This window comes from Rutidosis leptorrhynchoides, chromosome 6, assembly GCF_046630445.1.
Source record: "Rutidosis leptorrhynchoides isolate AG116_Rl617_1_P2 chromosome 6, CSIRO_AGI_Rlap_v1, whole genome shotgun sequence".
In the NCBI taxonomy this organism is placed as follows: domain Eukaryota; kingdom Viridiplantae; phylum Streptophyta; class Magnoliopsida; order Asterales; family Asteraceae; genus Rutidosis; species Rutidosis leptorrhynchoides.
The window spans coordinates 142,156,192-142,181,798 of record NC_092338.1 but is presented as its reverse complement, the minus strand read 5'-3'; the positions used below and the strand labels follow the sequence as shown (position 1 = coordinate 142,181,798).

Here is a 25,607-nt window from a genome sequence, read left to right as displayed (position 1 = left end):
GTTTGCTTGTTTATCTGTTTACTTCTTACTTGTTAACATGGGGGATACAACTTTAACTTTGATTAACAAGCTTGATTTTGGGGATCCTTTGTATTTGCATCCAAGTGATACTACATCTGGTACACCTATTATTTCTATAAAATTAAAAGGTACTGAAAACTATAATATTTGGAGTAGATCAATGCTTCTTGCATTGGGTACTAAAAACAAACTTGGTTTTATTAATGGAACTTGTGTTAAAAGTTTAACAGATGCTAATCTTGCTAGTCAATGGGAAAGGTGTAACACTGTTGTGTTATCTTGGATGCTTGGTACTTTATCTGAAGAATTATATAATGGGCAAATTTTTAGTACTAGTGCTTTAACTGTTTGGAATGATTTGAAAGAAACATATGATAAGATTGATGGTTCTGTGATCTTTAATTTACATCAAAATATTAATAATTTAAAACAAAATGATAGTCCTCTATCTGAATATTATCATAATCTTAACAGTCTCTGGAAACAATATGATTCTATGTTAATCACACCTGTCTGCACTTGTGCTAAAGCTATTGCTAATCCTTGTAATTGTGATGCTAAAACTTCTGTTACTAATAATAACAACAGACTCAAACTAATGCAATTTTTAATGGGCTTAAATGATGTTTATATGTCTGTTAGAAGTAATCTTTTGTTAAGGGACCCTCTCCCTGATGTCAAAACTGCTTATGCTGTAATCTCTAGAGAAGAATCTCATAGAATCAGTTCTATCAAAGATATTAATAATAAAACTCAAACTACAGTCTTTGCAGTTCAAACATCTAATAATTTTAACAACAGAAATACTGGTAAAAGTGCTTTTAATAATAATGTGACGACCCGGAAATTTCTGACCAAATTTAAACTTAATCTTGCTGTGATTCCGACACGATAAGCAAGATTTGTAAAGTTGAGTCGCAAGAATTTTTGAACTGTTTACATAGATTCAAGTAACCTTGACCAATTGCAACGATTCACAAACAATTGATTATAAATAGATATGTAATTATATTACATATATATATATATATATATATATATATATATATATATATATATATATATATATATATATATATATATATATATATATATATATATATATATATATATATTATAATCTGAAATATATTATTAAAATGTTACGCGGTTTAGTTGTTGAAATTATAGATATAAATAGTTTATGATTTAAAAAATATAAATTGTTAAGTAATAAATATATACATAATATGTCAAATTTATATTAAAAACTTTGAACACGGTATTTAGAAATACTAGTTTTATTTTCTCAGTGAACTTAATAACGAATAAATGAAATACTAGTTTTATTTTCTCAGCGAACTTAATAACGAATAAATGAATATTAACAATGATAGATTGATATAGGTAATATATATGGTTTCTATACATAATTATTATTATGTGTATATAATAATATATATAAATTGTATAAATATTAAATATTCAATATATATAATATATAGTTATTACATAATGTATAACATTAAATACAAGTTACAATATAGTGGCTATAGTAATATTATTATTACTTTCATTATTAATATTAACATTAATATTGGATTTGATACATGTAATATATTATTATTAGTATTATTATTTTTTTTATCATTAATAAAATTATTACTATCATAATTATTATTATAATTATCATCATTCATTATTATTAATATTAGTATAATTATTATTAATATCATACTTAGTATTACCATGGTATTATTATAAATATCATATTTTTTTTATTAATATTCATGTATTATTATTAATTATTATTAATAGAATGATTATTATTAATATTAAATGTATTATTATTTATATTTATATATTTTATTGAAAAATCATTTATACGGATATATATCACGCGTATATTTTTTTTTGTTTTAATCTGTTTTTGGTTTCTTCTTCCTGCACACTCGTGAATATATGTCGAGCTACACTTCTCTTTTATCAATCAATTATATCAAATTTATGGAAAAAGGGATCGTGCAACTATCAATCATACACTGCCTCCTTTGCTTCCATTTTATTTTTCGAAGCTAAACATTTTTTTTTAATAAAGCTCGGTATCCCTCTGTTATTATTCTTTTTGGCCAAAATTCAAAAATGAATCATTTAACAAAATCCAAGAATGCAGTCGTGTTAGGATTCGTTTACTAAAACTATCTGCAGAATTTCAATCATCAATTCATAGTATCGATTACAAATTTTGGAGTCAAAGATAAATTTTCAAAAAGTCAACATTTTTGTTCATAGTGAAATCCGAAGTGGTTTTAACGTTTTCGGTTAAATTGATGAATTAGAAAGCTTAAAGGTATGATCTAGCAACTTTTTCATGTAGGGATTATAAGCTATAACGTTCTTAAAATTCAACATCAAAATTTATTTCTTTATTTATTTTGTTAGCGAAATGCAGCAGGCTGCTGTTTCATTTTTTTATTATTTTTATTTTTTATTTTACGCCTGTTAAAGGATTCAGATATAATCTAAATATTACTGTTTCAATTTTAAAACTTAATTTAAATTAGTAACTCAATTTTAAGATTGTTAATGGATTATGATCGATTGATTTTGGGGATGAAGAAGAAGACCCAGTTACGAGTTATATAGTTTGGAAAGGAAATAATATCAGAAAAACACACTTGAACGAATGGGTAAGAGAGGTGTCGGGTGAGCGGGAGGTCATGAGTTCGAGTCCGGTCCCGGGTTATTCTTTTTTACAAAAAGCTTTTAAAGGGTATATTTTTCTATTACTTTTATTTTAATTATTATTATTATTATTATTATTATTATTATTATTATTATTATTATTATTATTATTATTAACTAGATTCGTGGTCCGCGCTTCGCGGCGGATTAGTGTCATTTTAACGCTACTATATCGTTAGATAGTTTTCGGACTGAAAGTCATCAAAGTGTTGTCCACTCTTTCCAGACCATTTACGCAATGCCTAACAATTGTTATGGTTTGAGGCATCCTTTGTTCCTTCTCTGTTTTGCGACTGAATTTATGTTCCGAGGTTAGTTTTATTGTTGATTTCCTTTATCATTGTTTCCTTTTGTGTGTTTGTTTGAGGAATTTAATATCAACTTGTTTCATTACTATCAACATTTTTAACACTCTTCTCTTTTTACTTTCTTACAAACACTATCTTCTTCTTCAATACACAATCCCAATTTCAAATTTTATATTGTAGGTGTCCCGATCTTATACTTGTGTTTATATTTCTACTTTCTTGTTGGTTTTAAAATGCATCGGTTTACGGCGGCTAACAGCGGTTTAGGGGCGAACAGCAGTTTACCGCGGCTGACGGTGGTGAGTGGTGGTAAACAACCGTTAAAACACCAAAAGAGCGCTGTCAAAAGGACGAAGCATCTTGTCAATGGTTCTCTCTATATTTTTTTATATGTATATGTATTTGCGTTTTGTTTCTTTTTTTTTGTCGCTATTGTAGATGGCCGATGCTCGTTGCCGATGGTGTTCATGATTAAATGTTTTGTTAAATATCTTTGTTAATTTATGGTTTTGTATGTAAAAAATTGGGATCGTACTCTATCTCTTGGAATTACTGTATAATTTCTTACAAAAAAATAAAAAAAATAATTCTACAGTGTCTGCTACAGTCACTGCAGAAAATTTCTCTTTTTTCGGCCACTTTACCAGTTTTTCGGCATTATATTGACAAGTATTCTTTGCTCGATTGACGATTTTTATTAGATCCGATTTTGATACGTTCTTTTTTTAGATCTGTTTTTTTTTCATAAGGTTTTTTTTTCTTTTTTTTCCAGATGTTGGTGACGTTGGTGGTTGCCAAATGATGGTCACTGTTGGTGACGTTGGTGGTCACGGTGGTGATGGGGTTACGGTGGTGGTGGATGGAGATTAAATGTGGTGGTTTATCAGATTTGTTTCATTTTTTTTTTTTCAATATGGTGTAAAAAGACAAAAATACCCTTATCAGTTACTGTTATACTGTAGCAATGTTGACGATGTGGCAGGTTATGAGTGGTAGGCATTGTCCGTAGTTAGTATGCGGTATAATAATATAGGTATTAGTTATCATTTATTATTATCATCATGATTATAATTATAATTAAGATTATTATTATCATTGTTATTACTAATATCATTATTATTATTATCAATAATATTACAATTTAGGAGCACTATTATTAATATTATCATTAGTAATGAAAATATTATTATTAAGTACTAGTATTACTATTAGTAGTAATATTATAATTTTAGTTAGTAACATAAATATTAGTATTATTATTAATAGTAAAATCATTATTTTTATAGCTATTACTATTATTAGTATTATTAAAGTATCATTTTTTTTAAGTTATCATTATAAGTATTATTATTATAAGTAAAGATATACTTATTACCATATACTATATTACACTACATAAATTTTTATAAAATATTACTATCTACAATTTTATATATAAATTTACATATTGTATAAATATATATGTTCACATAATCATAGATAAATATTAATTTTGATACATTATAATATTTTAAACATATATAAAAATTATAATAAATGATATATATATATATATATATATATATATATATATATATATATATATATATATATATATATATATATATATATATATTCTAAATAAAATACGTTAATAAGAATTGGATAAATATAAATATTAGGTATAATAATAATTGTTTACTATTATCATATGTGTTAATATTATTTGTTATATAATAATTGATTTAGGTTCGTGAATCCGAGGCCAACTCTGCATTGTTCAGTGTTGTCATATGTATTTTTACTACAAAATACAACATTGTGAGTTTTATTTGCTCCCTTTTTAAATGCTTTTGCAATATATATTTTTGGGACTGAGAATACATGAGCAACTTTTATAAATGTTTTACGAAATAGACACAAGTAATCGAAACTACATTCTATGGTTGGATTATCGAATCGAATATGCCCCTTTTTAGCTTGGTAGCCTAAGAATTAGGGAACATCACTAATTTTGAGAATCAGTGCACCCCTAATTGACGCGAATCCTAACGGTAGATCTACGGGAACTAACAACCCCCATTCTGGAATTTGGAATGCTTTAGTACTTCGATTTTATCATGTCCGATGGGTGTCCCGGAATGATGTGGATATTCTATATGCATCTTGTTAAGGTCGGTTACCAGGTGTTCACCATATGAATGATTTTTATCTCTATGCAGTTTGCGAAATGCCTGATATGAGATGTATATTTATGAAAAATGAAAATAAAAATCTTGTGGTCTATTAAAATGATGGAAATGATTATTTATGTTAAACTAGTGAACTCACCAACCTTTTGATTGACACTTGAAAGCATGTTTATTCTCAGGTATGAAAGAAATCTTTCGCTGTGCATTTGCTCATTTTAGAGATATTACTTGGAGTCATTCATGACATATTTCAAAAGACGTTGCATTCGAGTCGTTGAGTTCATCAAGATTATTATTAAGTCAATTATAGTTGGATATATTATGAAATGGTATGCATGCCGTCAATTTTCGATGAAATGAAAGTTTGTCTTTTAAAAACAAATGCAATGTTTGTAAAATGTATCATATAGAGGTCAAGTACCTCGCGATGTAATCATATGTTATTGTATTCATTCTTATGGATTAGGACGGGTTATTACATGTGGTATCATCGCGGTGGTCTTAGCGAACCAGGTCGTGCATTAGTGTGTCTAACTAGTAGTTGTTAGGATGCATTAATGAGTCTGGACTTCGACCGTGTCTGCATGTCAAAAGTTTTGCTTATCATTTCTAGTCAAAAATCATCTGCTTATCATCCTTAGGAGATTACCTGCTTATCATTCTTAGTCTAGACACATCTTACTTCATTGATTGTATGAATAATGTATAGAAAAATTCATATCTTAGCGTATCTGTTACTGTAGACTTTATCTGACACGTTCCCGTAATTCCCTCCGTAATCTACGGGATCTTTTGTACTATGTATAGGTATTCTATGTAATTAGAATATCATCTGATATCTGAAAATCATTTTATATTGAAAAACCCTTTACTCAATCGTACGAAATGGAACTCGCCACTAGTTCAAGTCCGTCAAATTTCGACAGCTATTCCGACATGGATGTTCACCTAAACTCCGAAAGCAGCATCACCAGAATAAATCAACCAATCAGTCTTCCCCAATTCATCTGATGGGTTCGTAGTCGACTTAACCGATGGAGACGAGAAGAAGGCGATCCTTTCCACCCACCAACCTGCACTTTTGGCGAAAAACCCAAAACACTTACTGGCGAACCTGTTCGAAACACCATTTTCCCTCTCATTTCCAGAGTATCTCGCCACGACTATATCATAAATCAAATTCTAAACCTTATTCCGCTCATTCCGACGGACAATCATCCCGGAATAATAGAAGAAGTCAACGAATTTCGCGCTCGAGTAATCAATTTGGAGAATATGGTGCAAAATTTACCAGCTTCAACAACATCACCGGCACCAACAGTACCATCAGTAACAGCACCAGTACTATCAACATTCCATGCCTCAACATCTCATTCTGTACCTCGAGTATAATCATCGTTCTACGTATCATTCTACATCATTTATCTTCGTTCGACATGGCGAATATTTAATCTCTAATGTTTTAGAGATTAAATATTTTTTTTTACGGTAAATCATATGAGTTTAATATCTTATTAACTCATTAAATCCATGATTACAATCTGAAGAAAATATATATGCAAGTATATTTTCACCAAGATTGTAAGTAAGAATTCTTTCGTACAAACTGTTAATGGTGAAAATATTTTAACGGGTAGGTAATACCCGAGGAATATTTAGTTTTCACATTAGTAAGTTACACTGTACATTCTTTGAATCTGGTTTAACAGTCATTTACTATCCTACTTACACCCACAGCTATACGAATCCGTTCACCACAGAGTAACCATTTTCATTCAATTTCATAATTGGATTTTGACTTATTAGAATCCAACAAGTGGCACAATGAAGAAAACATTTGGCAAAATAAAATTTGTTAGAAACAAACAAATTAACTATGAGAAATTTTGTTAAGAATCCATGCTAACAAAATCCTAGCTAACTGTTCCTAGCTAACTGTTAATTCCGTATTACCTTTTATTTATCGCAATTTATTTATCGCAATTTATTTATCGCATTTTATTTATCGCAATTTTAATTCTCGCAATTTTATCTATCGTCATTTAATTTCTGTTATTTATTTTAAGCACTTTAAATATCGGGACACGTATACAAGATTTTGACATATCATATCAACGCATCTATATATATTATTTGGAATAACCATAAACACTCTATATGCAGTAATGCTTGAGTTAGCTATACAGGGTTGAGGTTGATTCTACAATAATATATATAATTTGAGTTGTGATTGAGTCTGAGACATGTACACGGGTCACGATACGTATTAATTAATTCGAATATTATAAACTATATATGAATTATTGAGTTTGTGACTGTGGACTGCTAACTCTGGACTACCAAGATTGGACAATTAAAATGAATTAAAATATTGATTATAACATATGAAACTAAACAATTCTTCAAGTTTGCCACTTGATTTCATCTTAAACCTCATTTGTATCTTGACGATTACAATCTGCGTTCAAACCTTTCGTAATTCTTGAAAACACCTCAATCGAGAGGATGAACCAACCGCACTTTGTCTACGTAAGAAGAGATTGATGCATATAGTTATGCACTTGAAAACTCTTGGAACCTGAGTAAACGTTTAACACGTATCTATGCTAGCTCCTTTGGCATTGTTATTACTGAAAATAACTTTGCAATTCCTTTTCAAAAATTAGCCAATTTTGTCACATCTCCATCCAATCAGCATCGACCTTTCATTCGAATAAAGTCTTATTATAACCTTGATATATAAGTTTGCCCTTCATCATCGTTACCGGAGAATCGGTTATATTCCAACACATTAGCAGTAAGCTTACCAACAACTTCACTGATCTTTGATTTTCTGAAAATTCATTATATATTTATCGGAACCCCATCAATTACTCATCTGCATCTTGTAACGAGAATTACCATACCAATTATTGGGAAATCAGCAATCAGTATTGTGAATCTCGCAGCGTTTCTACATCAAAAGTTATATATACATATAACATTTATCTCTTAGAATTATGATCTCTCATTATGAAACTCTAAACAAATCACAAGGACTAAACTTGTACATAAAGAATCCTGATGACTCTATTTCTGATGAAATCTTTAGCGAATACCTTACTCCTTAATCACTCTAAATCGTCGCGAATGAATTTCTTCATCACAATTTGATTCTAAAATTCTAAGATATTATCGTATCTTTCAATATTAATATCCTCAGTATTTCTGAAGATATTTTCATAAATATTCTTATCCGAAATCATCTATTTTCTTGTGTTATCAGTATTACATCATAAAGGAAACTGTATAGTTTCTATATTCTGTAAACCACCGAGTTTAAAATTTGAATGTTTTGAAGTAGTGTTGGGAACTGATGCATGAGTTAGTATAATATAATGACACTTGATCAAATTGATTATATTACAGTAAGTCATGCTGAGTTTCTAATGGAATGTGATGATTCACAGACCCTAACATCATCATGTACCATGTTACACGACTCTTACATTCCATCTAATATATAAACATATCAAGAACATAAATTCTTGATAGTTCTATCTTTCTCTTGAATTCTGGTAATTTGACAAATCAAATCGAGCTACTACATTTCCTTTCTACTTTGCATATTATGATAATTCGAAACTTCATACCTACGAATTCTGGACCATTACTTGCGAAAAGAAAACAAAAGCATGAAGCTCCGAAATAGAAAGGGGTATAAATCGCAGCAAATAGGAGAGAGCATTAACTATAGATGACAATGATTATAGAAAAACAGAAGATGGGACTTCGAAATATAAAGGAAAATATAAAACCCAACAACAACGCCGAAATTACAAACCGCGTATATTAATACGAATAGCAATATAAAGACACGGTAGAATTAAGAATAGTATCACCCCAAGGTAATAGTAAAACTAAACAGATTTTTCTGGTGGAAGATTGAAAAGAAGGATGACAGAAATGATAATTAGGAAAATATCAAGGATTAGAACTGGATTAAGCATTTTCACAATCTTTTGGATGTAAGAACTAAGAAAGAAAGTATATGAATGCTGAGAATGATGGAATGGAAGAGTTTAACTTATAATGGAAATATCAGACAGAGTAATCGAGGCAGATCACCGTATTTAATTTTAGAGATCTTAATGAAATGTCCCGTTCTTATTGATTAAAAACGTTCCATATTAATTGATTTCGTTGCGAGGTTTTGACCTCTATATGAGACGTTTTTCAAAGACTGCATTCATTTTTAAAACAAACCATAACCTTTATTTCATAGATAAAGGTTTTAAAAAAAACTTTACATAGATTATCAAATAATGATAATCTAAAATATCCTGTTTACACACGACCATTACATAATGGTTTACAATACAAATATGTTACAACAAAATAAGTTTCTTGAATGCAGTTTTTACACAATATCATACAAGCATGGACTCCAAATCTCGTCCTTATTTAAGTATGCGACAGCGGAAGCTCTTAATAATCACCTGAGAATAAACATGCTTAAAACGTCAACAAAAATATTGGTGAGTTATAGGTTTAACCTATATATATCAAATCATAATAATAATAGACCACAAGATTTCATATTTCAATACACATCCCATACATAGAGATAAAAATCATTCATATGGTGAATACCTGGTAACCGATATTAACAAGATGCATATATAAGAATATCCCCATCATTCCGGGACACCCTTCGGATATGATATAAATTTTGAAGTACTAAAGTATCCGGTACTTTGGATGGGGTTTGTTAGGCCCAATAGATCTATCTTTAGGATTCGCGTCAATTAGAGTGTCTGTTCCCTAATTCTTAGATTACCAGACTTAATAAAAAGGGGCATATTCGATTTTGATAATTCAACCATAGAATGTAGTTTCACGTACTTGTGTCTATTTTGTAAATCATTTATAAAACCTGCATGTATTCTCATCCCAAAATATTAGATTTTAAAAGTGGGACTATAACTCACTTTCACAGATTTTTACTTCGTCGAGAAGTAAGACTTGGCCACTGTTGATTCACGAACCTATAACAATATATACATATATATTAAAGTATGTTCAAAATATATTTACAACACTTTTAATATATTTTGATGTTTTAAGTTTATTAAGTCAGCTGTCCTCGTTAGTAACCTACAACTAGTTGTCCACAGTTAGATGTACAGAAATAAATCGATAAATATTATCTTGAATCAATCCACGACCCAGTGTATACGTATCTCAGTATTGATCACAACTCAAACTATATATATTTTGAAATCAACCTCAACCCTGTATAGCTAACTCCAACATTCACATATAGAGTGTCTATGGTTGTTCCGAAATATATATAGATGTGTCGACATGATAGGTCGAAACATTGTATACGTGTCTATGGTATCTCAAGATTACATAATATACAATACAAGTTGATTAAGTTATGGTTGAAATAGATTTGTTACCAATTTTCACGTAGCTAAAATGAGAAAAATTATCCAATCTTGTTTTACCCATAACTTCTTCATTTTAAATCCGTTTTGAGTGAATCAAATTGCTATGGTTTCATATTGAACTCTATTTTATGAATCTAAACAGAAAAAGTATAGGTTTATAGTCGGAAAAATAAGTTACAAGTCATTTTTGTAAAGGTAGTCATTTCAGTCGAAAGAACGACGTCTAGATGACCATTTTAGAAAACATACTTCCACTTTGAGTTTAACCATAATTTTTGGATATAGTTTCATGTTCATAATAAAAATTATTTTCTCAGAATAACAACTTTTAAATCAAAGTTTATCATAGTTTTTAATTAACTAACCCAAAACAGCCCGCGGTGTTACTACGACGGCGTAAATCCGGTTTTACGGTGTTTTTCGTGTTTCCAGGTTTTAAATCATTAAGTTAGCATATCATATAGATATAGAACATGTGTTTAGTTAATTTTAAAAGTCAAGTTAGAAGGATTAACTTTTGTTTGCGAACAAGTTTAGAATTAACTAAACTATGATCTAGTGATTACGAGTTTAAACCTTCGAATAAGATAGTTTTATATATATGAATCGAATGATGTTATGAACATCATTACTACCTCAAGTTTAGTAGGTAAACCTAATGGAAGTGACAAGAAATGATCTAGCTTCAAAGGATCTTGGATGGCTTGAAAGTTCTTGAAGTAGGATCATGACACAAAAACAAGTTCAAGTAAGATTTTTACTCGAATTAAGATAGTTTATAGTTATAGAAATTGAATCAAAGTTTGAATAGGAATATTACCTTGAATAAGTAAGATAACCTACTGTATATAACAAAGGTTTCTTGATCTTAGATGATTACTTGGAATGGATTAGAAAGCTTGGAAGTAAATTAGTAAACTTGAAGGGATTTTTGAAGTGTTCTTGAAGTGTTCTTCCTATGATGATTATAGCTTGATTCTTGAAGTGATTTTTGATGAAGATGATGATTAAATACTGGAAAAATACGTTCATAATAGTGTGTGTGTGTGTGTGTGTTGAGAGAGAATTAGAAAGAGAATTGGAAGTGAAATGGAGTGAATGATGAGTGATAATTGGTGAGTGGTGAGTGGGGTTAAAAGGAGTTCTAGTTAGTTGACTAGCTCATGGTAGAAGTTAAAATTGATTATTCGTACATGACATAATCAAGAGTGGAATCCCATGCTAGTTCCTATTGGTATATACCCATAGTAAGTACGTTTTGAAGCTGTGTATAATACGGGTAAGAATACGACTAGAATTCTTGATGAAAGAAAAGAATGGGAAAGTAACTGTAACCATTTTTGTTAAGTATGAGTGTTTTGATATATGTCTTGAAGTCTTCCAAAAGTATTTTAATACATCTAAATACACTACATGTATATACATTTTAACTGAGTCGTTAAGTCATCGTTAGTCGTTACATGTAAGTGTTGTTTTGAAACCTTTAAGTTAACGATCTCAATTAATGTTGTTAACCCATTGTTTATTATATCTAATGAGATGTTAAATTATTATATTATCATGATATTATGATATATTAATATATCTTAATATGATATATATACATTTAAATGTCGTTACAACGATAATCGTTACATATATGTCTCGTTTCGAAATCCTTAAGTTAGTAGTCTTGTTTATATGTATATAACTCATTGTTAATATACTTATGGAGATACTTACTTATCATAATCTCATGTTAACCATATGTATATCCATATATATATATCGTCATGTCGTTTTTACAAGTTTTAACGTTCGTGAATCGCCGGTCAACTTGGGTGGTCAATTGTCTATATGATGTAGCATCCGTGTTACATCCGTCCCACATCGGTTGGAGAGGGGAACGAAGCATGCCTTATAAGGGTGTGGAGACCTTTCCTAGCATGACGCGTTTTGGGACCACAAGCGCAGCAGATCCCATAAGAACTCTGCAGTTAAGCGTGCTCAGGCGAGAGCACTACCAGGATGGGTCACTACAGTACCTACCCGTTAAATCATGTAAATATCAATCTCAATTAATATTTATAAACATGGAAAAGTTCGGGTCACTACAGTACCTACCCGTTAAATAAATTTCGTCCCGAAATTTTAAGCTGTTGAAGGTGTTGACGAATCTTCTGGAAATAGATGCGGGTATTTCTTCTTCATCTGATCTTCATGCTCCCAGGTGAACTCGGGTCCTCTACGAGCATTACATCAAACCTTAACAATTGGTATCTTGTTTTGCTTAAGTCTTTTAACCTCACGATCCATTATTTCGACGGGTTCTTTGATGAATTGAAGTTTTTCGTTGATTTGGATTTCATCTAACGGAATAGTGAGATCTTCTTTAGCAAAACATTTCTTCAAATTCGAGACGTGGAAAGTGTTATGTACAGCCGCGAGTTGTTGAGGTAACTCAAGTCGGTAAGCTACTGGTCCGACACGATCAATAATCTTGAATGGTCCAATATACCTTGGATTTAATTTCCCTCGTTTACCAAATCGAACAACACCTTTCCAAGGTGAAACTTTAAGCATGACCATCTCTCCAATTTCAAATTCTATATCTTTTCTTTTAATGTCAGCGTAGCTCTTTTGTCGACTTTGGGCGGTTTTCAACCATTGTTGAATTTGGATGATCTTCTCGGTAGTTTCTTGTATAATCTCCGGACCCGTAATCTGTCTATCCCCCACTTCACTCCAACAAATCGGAGACCTGCACTTTCTACCATAAAGTGCTTCAAAAGGCGTCATCTCAATGCTTGAATGGTAGCTGTTGTTGTAGGAAAATTCTGCTAACGGTAGATGTCGATCCCAACTGTTTCCGAAATCAATAACACATGCTCGTAGCATGTCTTCAAGCGTTTGTATCATCCTTTCACTCTGCCCATCAGTTTGTGGATGATAGGCAGTACTCATGTCTAGATGAGTTCCTAATGCTTGCTGTAATGTCTGCCAGAATCTTGAAATAAATCTGCCATCCCTATCAGAGATAATAGAGATTGGTATTCCATGTCTGGAGACGACTTCCTTCAAATACAGTCGTGCTAACTTCTCCATCTTGTCATCTTCTCTTATTGGCAGGAAGTGTGCTAATTTGGTGAGACGATCAACTATTACCCAAATAGTATCAAAACCACTTGCAGTCCTTGGCAATTTAGTGATGAAATCCATGGTAATGTTTTCCCATTTCCATTCCGGGATTTCGGGTTGTTGAAGTAGACCTGATGGTTTCTGATGCTCAGCTTTGACCTTAGAACACGTCAAACATTCTCCTACGTATTTAGCAACATCGGCTTTCATACCCGGCCACTAAAAATGTTTCTTGAGATCCTTGTACATCTTCCCCGTTCCAGGATGTATTGAGTATCTGGTTTTATGAGCTTCTCTAAGTACCATTTCTCTCATATCTCCAAATTTTGGTACCCAAATCCTTTCAGCCCTATACCGGGTTCCGTCTTCCTGAATATTAAGATGCTTCTCCGATCCTTTGGGTATTTCATTCTTTAAATTTCCCTTTTTTAAAACTCCTTGTTGCGCCTCCTTTATTTGAGTAGTAAGGTTATTATAAATCATTATATTCATAGATTTTACTCGAATGGGTTCTCTGTCCTTCCTGCTCAAGGCATCGGCTACCACATTTGCCTTCCCCAGGTAGTAACGAATCTCAAAGTCGTAATCATTCAACAATTCAATCCACCTACGCTGCCTCATATTTAGTTGTTTCTGATTAAATATGTGTTGAAGACTTTTTTGGTCGGTATATATAATACTTTTGACCCCATATAAGTAGTGCCTCCAAGTCTTTAATGCAAAAACAACCGCGCCTAATTCCAAATCATGCGTCGTATAATTTTGTTCGTGAATCTTCAATTGTCTAGACGCATAAGCAATCACCTTCGTTCGTTGCATTAATACACAACTGAGACCTTGCTTTGATGCGTCACAATAAATCACAAAATCATCATTCCCTTCAGGCAATGACAATATAGGTGCCGTAGTTAGCTTTTTCTTCAATAACTGAAACGCTTTCTCTTGTTCATCATTCCATTCAAATTTCTTCCCTTTATGCGTTAATGTAGTCAAGGGTTTTGCTATTCTGGAAAAGTCTTGGATGAACCTTCTGTAGTAACCAGCTAGTCCTAAAAATTGGCGTATGTGTTTCGGAGTTTTTGGGGTTTCCCACTTTTCAACAGTTTCTATCTTTGCCGGATCCACCTTAATACCTTTTTTGTTCACTATGTGACCGAGGAATTGAACTTCTTCCAACCAAAATGCACACTTTGAAAATTTAGCGTACAATTCTTCCTTCCTCAATACTTCTAACACCTTTCTCAAATGTTCACCGTGTTCTTGGTCATTCTTTGAGTAAATAAGTATGTCATCAATGAAAACAATGACAAACTTGTCAAGGTATGGTCCACACACTCGGTTCATAAGGTCCATGAACACAGCTGGTGCATTAGTTAAACCAAATGGCATGACCATAAACTCGTAATGACTGTAACGTGTTCGGAAAGCAGTCTTTGGAATATCATCTTCTTTCACCCGCATTTGATGATACCCGGAACGTAAGTCAATCTTTGAATAAACAGACGAGCCTTGTAGTTGATCAAATAAGTCGTCGATTCTCGGTAGTGGGTAGCGGTTCTTGATGGTAAGTTTGTTCAACTCTCGGTAGTCGATACACAACCTGAATGTACCATCTTTCTTCTTGACAAACAAAACAGGAGCTCCCCACGGTGATGTGCTTGGTCGAATGAAACCATGCTCTAAAAGTTCTTGTAATTGGCTTTGCAGTTCTTTCATCTCGCTGGGTGCGAGTCTGTAAGGAGCACGAGCTATTGGTGTAGCTCCTGGTACAAGATCTATTTGAAATTCAACGGATCGATGTGGGGGTAATCCCGATAATTCTTTCGGAAATACATCGGGAAATTCTTTTGCGACGGGAACATCATTGATGCTCTTTTCTTCAGTTTGTACTTTCTCGACGTGTGCTAGAACAGCATAGCAACCTTTTCTTATTAGTTTTTGTGCCTTCAAATTACTAATAAGATGTAGCTTCGTGTTGCCCTTTTCTCCGTACACCATTAAGGGTTTTCCTTTTTCTCGTATAATGATAATTGCATTTTTGTAACAAACGATCTCTGCTTTCACTTCTTTCAACCAGTCCATACCGATTATCACATCAAAACTCCCTAACTCTACTGGTATCAAGTCAATCTTAAATGTTTCGCTAACCCGTTTAATTTCTCGATTCCGACATATATTATCTGCTGAAATTAATTTACCATTTGCTAATTCGAGTAAAAATTTACTATCCAAAGGCGTCAATGGACAACTTAATTTAGCACAAAAATCTCTACTCATATAGCTTCTATCCGCACCCGAATCAAATAAAACGTAAGCAGATTTATTGTCAATAAGAAACGTACCCGTAACAAGCTCCGGGTCTTCCTGTGCCTCTGCCGCATTAATATTGAAAACTCTTTCGCGGCCTTGTCCATTCGTGTTCTCCTGGTTCGGGCAATTTCTAATAATGTGGCCTGGTTTTCCACATTTATAACAAACTACATTGGCATAACTTGCTCCGACACTACTTGCTCCGCCATTACTCGTTCCGACACCATTTGTTCATTTCGTTCTATTAACCCCTGGTCCGTAGACCTCACACTTCGTCGCGCTATGACCATTTCTTTTACACTTGTTGCAAAATTTGGTGCAGAACCCCGAGTGATACTTTTCACACCTTTGGCATAGCTGCTTCTGATTGTTGTTGTTGTTGCGGTTGTTATTGTTGTTGGGATGATTGTTGTAGTTGCTGTTGTTGTTGTTGTTGTTGTTGTTGTTGTTGTTGTTGGGCCGTTTGTTGTAGTTGCGATTGATGTTGCGATTGTTGGGATAATTGTTGCGATTATTGTTGTAATTGCTGTTGTTGTTGTATTGGTGATTCTTATCACCGTTTTCCTCCCACTTTCTTTTGACTTGCTTCACATTGGCCTCTTCAGCAGTCTGTTCTTTAATTCTTTCTTCAATCTGGTTCACTAGTTTGTGAGCCATTCTACATGCCTGTTGTATGGAGGCGGGCTCGTGTGAACTTATATCTTCTTGGATTCTTTCTGGTAATCCTTTCACAAACGCGTCGATCTTCTCTTCCTCATCTTCGAACGCTCCCGGACAAAATAGGCATAATTCTGTGAATCGTCTTTCGTACGTGGTAATATCAAATCCTTGGGATCGTAACCCTCTAAGTTCTGTCTTGAGCTTATTGACCTCGGTTCTGGGACGGTACTTCTCGTTCATCAAGTGCTTGAATGCTGACCACGGTAGTGCATAAGCATCATCTTGTCCCACTTGCTCTAGATAGGTATTCCACCATGTTAACGCAGAACCTGTGAAGGTATGCGTAGCGTACTTCACTTTGTCCTTTCAGTACACTTACTTATGGCAAACACCGATTCGACCTTCTCGTCCACCGTTTCAATCTGATCGGTCCTTCGGTTCCATCAAATTCCAAAGGTTTGCAGGCAGTGAATTCTTTGTAGGTGCATCCTACACGATTTCCTGTACTGCTAGATCCAAGGTTATTGTTGGTATGTAGCGCAGCCTGTACTGCGGCTATGTTTGAAGCTAGAAAAGTACGGAATTCCTCTTCATTCATATTCACGGTGTGTCGAGTAGTCGGTGCCATTTCCTTCAAAATAGTCAAATGGAACAAGTTAATCATACAAAATATTAAGAGTAGTTAATAGTATTTCGTAGCATAATATGAGCTCATTTATAAAAGCTTTTTCTTCATATTAGCGTTTTATAAGTTTAAATTCGGGTAGTACCTACCCGTTAAGTTCATACTTAGTAGCTAATATACAATTCAACAACTACAATTCTATATGAAAAACTGATTATAATAATATTTCGCGTTCAAACTTTTATACAATATTTTACAAACTTACAATACCGCTTATTTTACATAAAGCATGAAATATAGCACACAATAACTTTGATACAAGATAGTTGTGAAGATAATTCTAGCTAGTACACAAGTCGTTCAACAAAGGCAATAAAGACACGTAATTCATACGTCCAGAAACAAGTCATGCATTCTGGTTTTACTAGGACTACTTCCCATCCTTGGTCTTGTGGAACATAACCGTTATGGCCGTTGATAAGACAGCGTGTTGTAACATCGTTAAAGGGACGAGGGTTACGTAATGTCCAACAGTCCCGTAACAATCTAAAAACCTCATTTCTTACCCCAATTACCAACTCCGTCACTTGTGGGAACGTTTTGTTTAATAGTTGTAGGCCGAGGTTCTTGTTCTCACTTTGGTGAGAAGCGAACATTACTAATCCGTAAGCATAACATGCTTCTTTATGTTGCATGTTAGCCGCTTTTTCTAAATCACGAAGTCCAATATTCGGATATATTGAGTCAAAATAATTTCTTAACCCATTGCGTAAAATAGCATTTGGGTTCCCCGCAATATATGCGTCAAAGTAAACACATCGTAACTTATGGATTTCCCAATGTGATATCCCCCATCTTTCGAACGAAAGCCTTTTATAAACCAAGGCATTCTTGGAACGTTCTTCGAATGTCTTACAAACTGATCTCGCCTTAAATAGTTGTGCCGAAGAATTCTGACCGACTCTAGACAAGATTTCATCAATCATGTCTCCGGGTAGGTCTCTTAAAATATTGGGTTGTCTATCCATTTTGTGTTTTTATACTGCAAAATAGACAAGAGTTAGATTCATAAAAAAAATACTTATTAATACAAGCAATTTTTACATATATCATAAAGCATAAGCACACTATATTACATATATTACACCACACGAATACAACTATCTTATTCCGACTCGCTCGTTTCTTCTTCTTCGGTTTTGGTTCGTTTTGCCAAGTTTCTAGGGAAATATGATGTTCCCCTAATACGAGCCGTCGTTTTCCACATTGGTTTAGAAAAACCTGGTGGTTTAGAGGTTCCCGGGTCATTGTTACAACTTAAGGACTTCGGGGGTTGACGATACATATAAAGTTCATCGGGGTTGGAATTAGATTTCTCTATTTTTATGCCCTTTCCCTTATTATTTTCTTTTGCCTTTTTAAATTCATTTGGGGTAATTTCTATAACATCATCGGAATTCTCGTCGAAATCCGATTCATCGGAGAATTGGTAATCCTCCCAATATTTTGCTTCCTTGGCGGAAACACCATTGACCATAATTAACCTTGGTCGGTTGGTTGAGGATTTTCTTTTACTTAACCGTTTTATTATTTCCCCCACCGGTTCTATTTCTTCATCCGGTTCCGATTCTTCTTCCGGTTCCGATTCTTCTTCCGGTTCCGACTCTTCTTCAGGTTCCTCTTCGGGAACTTGTGAATCAGTCCACGAATCATTCCAATTTACATTTGACTCTTCATTATTATTAGGTGAGTCAATGGGACTTGTTCTAGAGGTAGACATCTATCACATAATATCAAACGCGTTAAGAGATTAATATATCACATAATATTCACATGTTAAAAATATATAGTTTCCAACAAAATTTGTTAAGCAATCATTTTTCAAGTAAACACGGTCGAAGTCCAGACTCACTAATGCATCCTAACAAACTCGATAAGACACACTAATGCAAAATTCTGATTCTCTAAGACCAACGCTCGGATACCAACTGAAAAGTCCCGTTCTTATTGATTAAAAACGTTCCATATTAATTGATTTCGTTGCGAGGTTTTGACCTCTATATGAGACGTTTTTCAAAGACTGCATTCATTTTTAAAACAAACCATAACCTTTATTTCATAGATAAAGGTTTTAAAAAAAACTTTACGTAGATTATCAAATAATGATAATCTAAAATATCCTGTTTACACACGACCATTACATAATGGTTTACAATACAAATATGTTACAACAAAATAAGTTTCTTGAATGCAGTTTTTACACAATATCATACAAGCATGGACTCCAAATCTCGTCCTTATTTAAGTATGCGACAGCGGAAGCTCTTAATAATCACCTGAGAATAAACATGCTTAAAACGTCAACAAAAATGTTGGTGAGTTATAGGTTTAACCTATATATATCAAATCATAATAATAATAGACCACAAGATTTCATATTTCAATACACATCCCATACATAGAGATAAAAATCATTCATATGGTGAACACCTGGTAACCGACATTAACAAGATGCATATATAAGAATATCCCCATCATTCCGGGACACCCTTCGGATATGATATAAATTTCGAAGTACTAAAGCATCCGGTACTTTGGATGGGGTTTGTTAGGCCCAATAGATCTATCTTTAGGATTCGCGTCAATTAGGGTGTCTGTTCCCTAATTCTTAGATTACCAGACTTAATAAAAAGGGGCATATTCGATTTTGATAATTCAACCATAGAATGTAGTTTCACATACTTGTGTCTATTTTGTAAATCATTTATAAAACCTGCATGTATTCTCATCCCAAAATATTAGATTTTAAAAGTGGGACTATAACTCATTTTCACAGATTTTTACTTCGTCGAGAAGTAAGACTTGGCCACTGTTGATTCACGAACCTATAACAATATATACATATATATTAAAGTATGTTCAAAATATATTTACAACACTTTTAATATATTTTGATGTTTTAAGTTTATTAAGTCAGCTGTCCTCGTTAGTAACCTACAACTAGTTGTCCACAGTTAGATGTACAGAAATAAATCGATAAATATTATCTTGAATAAATCCACGACCCAGTGTATACGTATCTCAGTATTGATCACAACTCAAACTATATATATTTTGGAATCAACCTCAACCCTGTATAGCTAACTCCAACATTCACATATAGAGTGTCTATGGTTGTTCCGAAATATATATAGATGTGTCGACATGATAGGTCGAAATATTGTATACGTGTCTATGGTATCTCAAGATTACATAATATACAATACAAGTTGATTAAGTTATGGTTGGAATAGATTTGTTACCAATTTTCACGTAGCTAAAATGAGAAAAATTATCCAATCTTGTTTTACCCATAACTTCTTCATTTTAAATCCGTTTTGAGTGAATCAAATTGCTATGGTTTCATATTGAACTCTATTTTATGAATCTAAATAGAAAAAGTATAGGTTTATAGTCGGAAAAATAAGTTACAAGTCATTTTTGTAAAGGTAGTCATTTCAGTCGAAAGAACGACGTCTAGATGACCATTTTAGAAAACATACTTCCACTTTGAGTTTAACCATAATTTTTGGATATAGTTTCATGTTCATAATAAAAATCATTTTCTCAGAATAACAAATTTTAAATCAAAGTTTATCATAGTTTTTAATTAACTAACCCAAAACAGCCCGCGGTGTTACTACGACGGCGTAAATCCGGTTTTACGGTGTTTTTCGTGTTTCCAGGTTTTAAATCATTAAGTTAGCATATCATATAGATCTAGAACATGTGTTTAGTTAATTTTAAAAGTCAAGTTAGAAGGATTAACTTTTGTTTGCGAACAAGTTTAGAATTAACTAAACTATGTTCTAGTGATTAAACCTTCGAATAAGATAGTTTTATATATATGAATCGAATGATGTTATGAACATCATTACTACCTCAAGTTTAGTAGGTAAACCTAATGGAAGTGACAAGAAATGATCTAGCTTCAAAGGATCTTGGATGGCTTGAAAGTTCTTGAAGTAGGATCATGACACAAAAACAAGTTCAAGTAAGATTTTTACTCGAATTAAGATAGTTTATAGTTATAGAAATTGAATCAAAGTTTGAATATGAATATTACCTTGAATAAGAAAGATAACCTACTGTATATAACAAAGGTTTCTTGATCTTAGATGATTACTTGGAATGGATTAGAAAGCTTGGAAGTAAATTAGTAAACTTGAAGGGATTTTTGAAGTGTTCTTGAAGTGTTCTTCCTATGATGATTATAGCTTGATTCTTGAAGTGATTTTTGATGAAGATGATGATTAAATACTGGAAAAATACGTTCATAATAGTGTGTGTGTGTGTGTGTGTGTTGAGAGAGAATTAGAAAGAGAATTGGAAGTGAAATGGAGTGAATGATGAGTGGTAATTGGTGAGTGGTGAGTGGGGTTAAAAGGAGTTCTAGTTAGTTGACTAGCTCATGGTAGAAGTTAAAATTGATTATTCGTATATGACATAATCAAGAGTGGAATCCCATGCTAGTTCCTATTGGTATATACCCATAGTAAGTACGTTTTGAAGCTGTGTATAATACGGGTAAGAATACGACTAGAATTCTTGATGAAAGAAAAGAATGGGAAAGTAACTGTAACCATTTTCGTTAAGTATGAGTGTTTTGATATATGTCTTGAAGTCTTCCAAAAGTATTTTAATACATCTAAATACACTACATGTATATACATTTTAACTGAGTCGTTAAGTCATCGTTAGTCGTTACATGTAAGTGTTGTTTTGAAACCTTTAAGTTAACGATCTCAATTAATGTTGTTAACCCATTGTTTATTATATCTAATGAGATGTTAAATTATTATATTATCATGATATTATGATATATTAATATATCTTAATATGATATATATACATTTAAATGTCGTTACAACGATAATCGTTACATATATGTCTCGTTTCGAAATCCTTAAGTTAGTAGTCTTGTTTATATGTATATAACTCATTGTTAATATACTTATGGAGATACTTACTTATCATAATCTCATGTTAACCATATGTATATCCATATATATATCGTCATGTCGTTTTTACAAGTTTTAACGTTCGTGAATCGCCGGTCAACTTGGGTGGTCAATTGTCTATATGATGTAACATCCGTGTTACATCCGTCCCACATCGGTTGGAGAGGGGAACGAAGCATGCCTTATAAGGGTGTGGAGACCTTTCCTAGCATGACACGTTTTGGGACCACAAGCGCAGCAGATCCCATAAGAACTCTGCAGTTAAGCGTGCTCAGGCGAGAGCACTACCAGGATGGGTGACCTCCTAGGAAAGTGCTCGTCGTGTTTGGTCGCCAAGAAAAATCCGTGAGCAACCTACGGGGGAGACAAGGGTACGTCCCTATCTCTGCAAAGCGGATAATATCATGCTACGGGGAACGTTTTACCTGGGGTGTTACAGAATGGTATCAGAGCCAGGCCCCGGACCAAACGTGCACAGCGAGGACGCTGTGTCCCATTAGGGGGGAGGATTGTAACATCCGTGTTACATCCGTCCCACATCGGTTGGAGAGGGGAACGAAGCATGCCTTATAAGGGTGTGGAGACCTTTCCTAGCATGACGCGTTTTGGGACCACAAGCGCAGCAGATCCCATAAGAACTCTGCAGTTAAGCGTGCTCAGGCGAGAGCACTACCAGGATGGGTGACCTCCTGGGAAAGTGCTCGTCGTGTTTGGTCGCCAAGAAAAATCCGTGAGCAACCTACGGGGGAGACAAGGGTACGTCCCTATCTCTGCAAAGCGGACAATATCATGCTATGGGGAACGTTTTACCTGGGGTGTTACAGAATGGTATCTTAGTAGCTAATATACAATTCAACTACTACAATTCTATATGAAAAACTGATTATAATAATATTTCGCGTTCAAACTTTTATACAATATTTTACAAACTTACAATACCGCTTATTTTACATAAAGCATGAAATATAGCACACAATAACTTTGATACAAGATAGTTGTGAAGATAATTCTAGCTAGTACACAAGTCGTTCAGCAAAGGAAATAAAGACACGTAATTCATACGTCCAGAAACAAGTCATGCATTCTGGTTTTACTAGGACTACTTCCCATCCTTGGTCTTGTGGAACATAACCGTTATGGCCGTTGATAAGACAGCGTGTTGTAACGTCGTCAAGGGGACGAGGGTTACGTAATGACCAACAGTCTCGTAATAACCTAAAAACCTCATTTCTTACCCCAATTACCGACTCCGTCACTTGTGGGAACGTTTTGTTTAATAGTTGTAGCCCGATGTTCTTTTTCTCACTTTGGTGAGAAGCGAACATTACTAACCCGTAAGCATAGCATGCTTCTTTATGTTGCATGTTAGCCGCTTTTTCTAAATCATGAAGTCCTATATTCGAATACATTGAGTCAAAATAATTTCTTAACCTGTTGCGTAAAATAGCATTTGGGTTCCCCGCAATATATGTGTCAAAGTAAACACATCGTAACTTATGGGTTTCCCAATGTGATATCCCCCATCTTTCAAACGAAAGTCTCTTATAAACCAAGACATTCTTGGAACGTTCTTCGAATGTCTTACAAACTGATTTCGCCTTAAATAGTTGTGCCGAGGAATTCTGACCGACTCTAGACAAGATTTCATCAATCATGTCTCCGGGTAGGTCTCTTAAAATATTGGGTTGTCTATCCATTTTGTGTTTTTAAACTGTAAAATAGACAAGAGTTAGATTCATAAAAAAAATTACTTATTAATACAAGCAATTTTTACATATATCATAAAGCATAAGCACACTATATTACATATATTACACCACACGAATACAACTATCTTATTCCGAATCACTCATTTCTTCTTCTTCGGTTTTGGTTCGTTTTGCCAAGCTTCTAGGGATATATGATGTTCCCCTAATACGAGCCGTCGTTTTCCACATTGGTTTAGAAAAACCTGGTGGTTTAGAGGTTCCCGGGTCATTGTTACAACTTAAGGACTTCGGGGGTACAGAATGGTATCAGAGCCAGGCCCCGGACCAAACGTGCACAGCGAGGACGCTGTGTCCCATTAGGGGGGAGGATTGTAACATCCGTGTTACATCCGTCCCACATCGGTTGGAGAGGGGAACGAAGCATGCCTTATAAGGGTGTGGAGACCTTTCCTAGCATAACGCGTTTTGGGACCACAAGCGCAGCAGATCCCATAAGAACTCTGCAGTTAAGCGTACTCAGGCGAGAGCACTACCAGAATGGGTGACCTCCTGAGAAAGTGCTTCTCGTGTGTGGTCGCCAAGAAAAAGCCGTGCGCCTACGGGCAAAGCGGACAATATTGTGGTCATGTTAAGCTGGGGTGTTACAGAATGGTATCAGAGCCAGGCCCCGGACCAAACGTGCACAGCGAGGACACTGTGTCCCATTAGGGGGGAGGATTGTAACATCCATGTTACATCCGTCCCACATCGGTTGGAGAGGGGAACGAAGCATGCCTTATAAGGGTGTGGAGACCTTTCCTAGCATGACGCGTTTTGGGACCACAAGCGCAGCAGATCCCATAAGAACTCTGCAGTTAAGCGTGCTCAGGCGAGGGCACTACCAGGATGGGTGACCTCCTGGGAAAGTGCTCGTCGTGTTTGGTCGCCAAGAAAAATCCGTGAGCAACCTACGGGGGAGACAAGGGTACGTCCCTATCTCTGCAAAGCGGACAATATCATGCTACGGGGAACGTTTTACCTGGGGTGTTACATATGAAACATATTTCAATTAATCAAGTCTTAACAAGTTTGATTGCTTAACATGTTGGAAACATTTAATCATGTAAATATCAATCTCAATTAATATATATAAACATGGAAAAGTTCGGGTCACTACACTTAATTCCTTTATTCGCCGAAGAATCAAATCTTTTAGATTTCAAAGATTTTCTCAAATTCTTTGAATTCCGGAATTCAGCCCTGACTCTGTCAGAAGTTAAAACGAATTTTTACTTTTCCTATTTCAATCTTTTGTGATAACTTCACTCGTACGCTTCATATAATCGAATTGTTTTATCTATATTAATCAATAATGATAAAACTCTATTATCAACCTCATATTCGTCATGAAAACATTTTTATTGTTAACCATGACCACCTCACTCAAATTTCGGGACGAAATTTATTTAACGGGTAGGTACTGTGGCGACCCTGAAATTTTCGACCAAATTTAAACTTAATCTTACTGTGATTCCGACACGATAAGCA

General features: G+C 33.9%; 1 protein-coding gene across 1 annotated transcript; it reads left to right on the top strand.

The window, feature by feature from the left end:
• Nucleotides 1-304: 304 nt before the first annotated feature.
• LOC139854123 (uncharacterized) lies at nucleotides 305-3,923 on the top strand. Its single transcript, XM_071843447.1, has 2 exons — nucleotides 305-830; nucleotides 3,826-3,923. The coding sequence occupies exons 1-2, from the start codon at nucleotides 305-307 to the stop codon at nucleotides 3,921-3,923; spliced, it is 624 nt and encodes a 207-aa protein (XP_071699548.1).
• The last annotated feature ends 21,684 nt before the right edge of the window (nucleotides 3,924-25,607 follow it).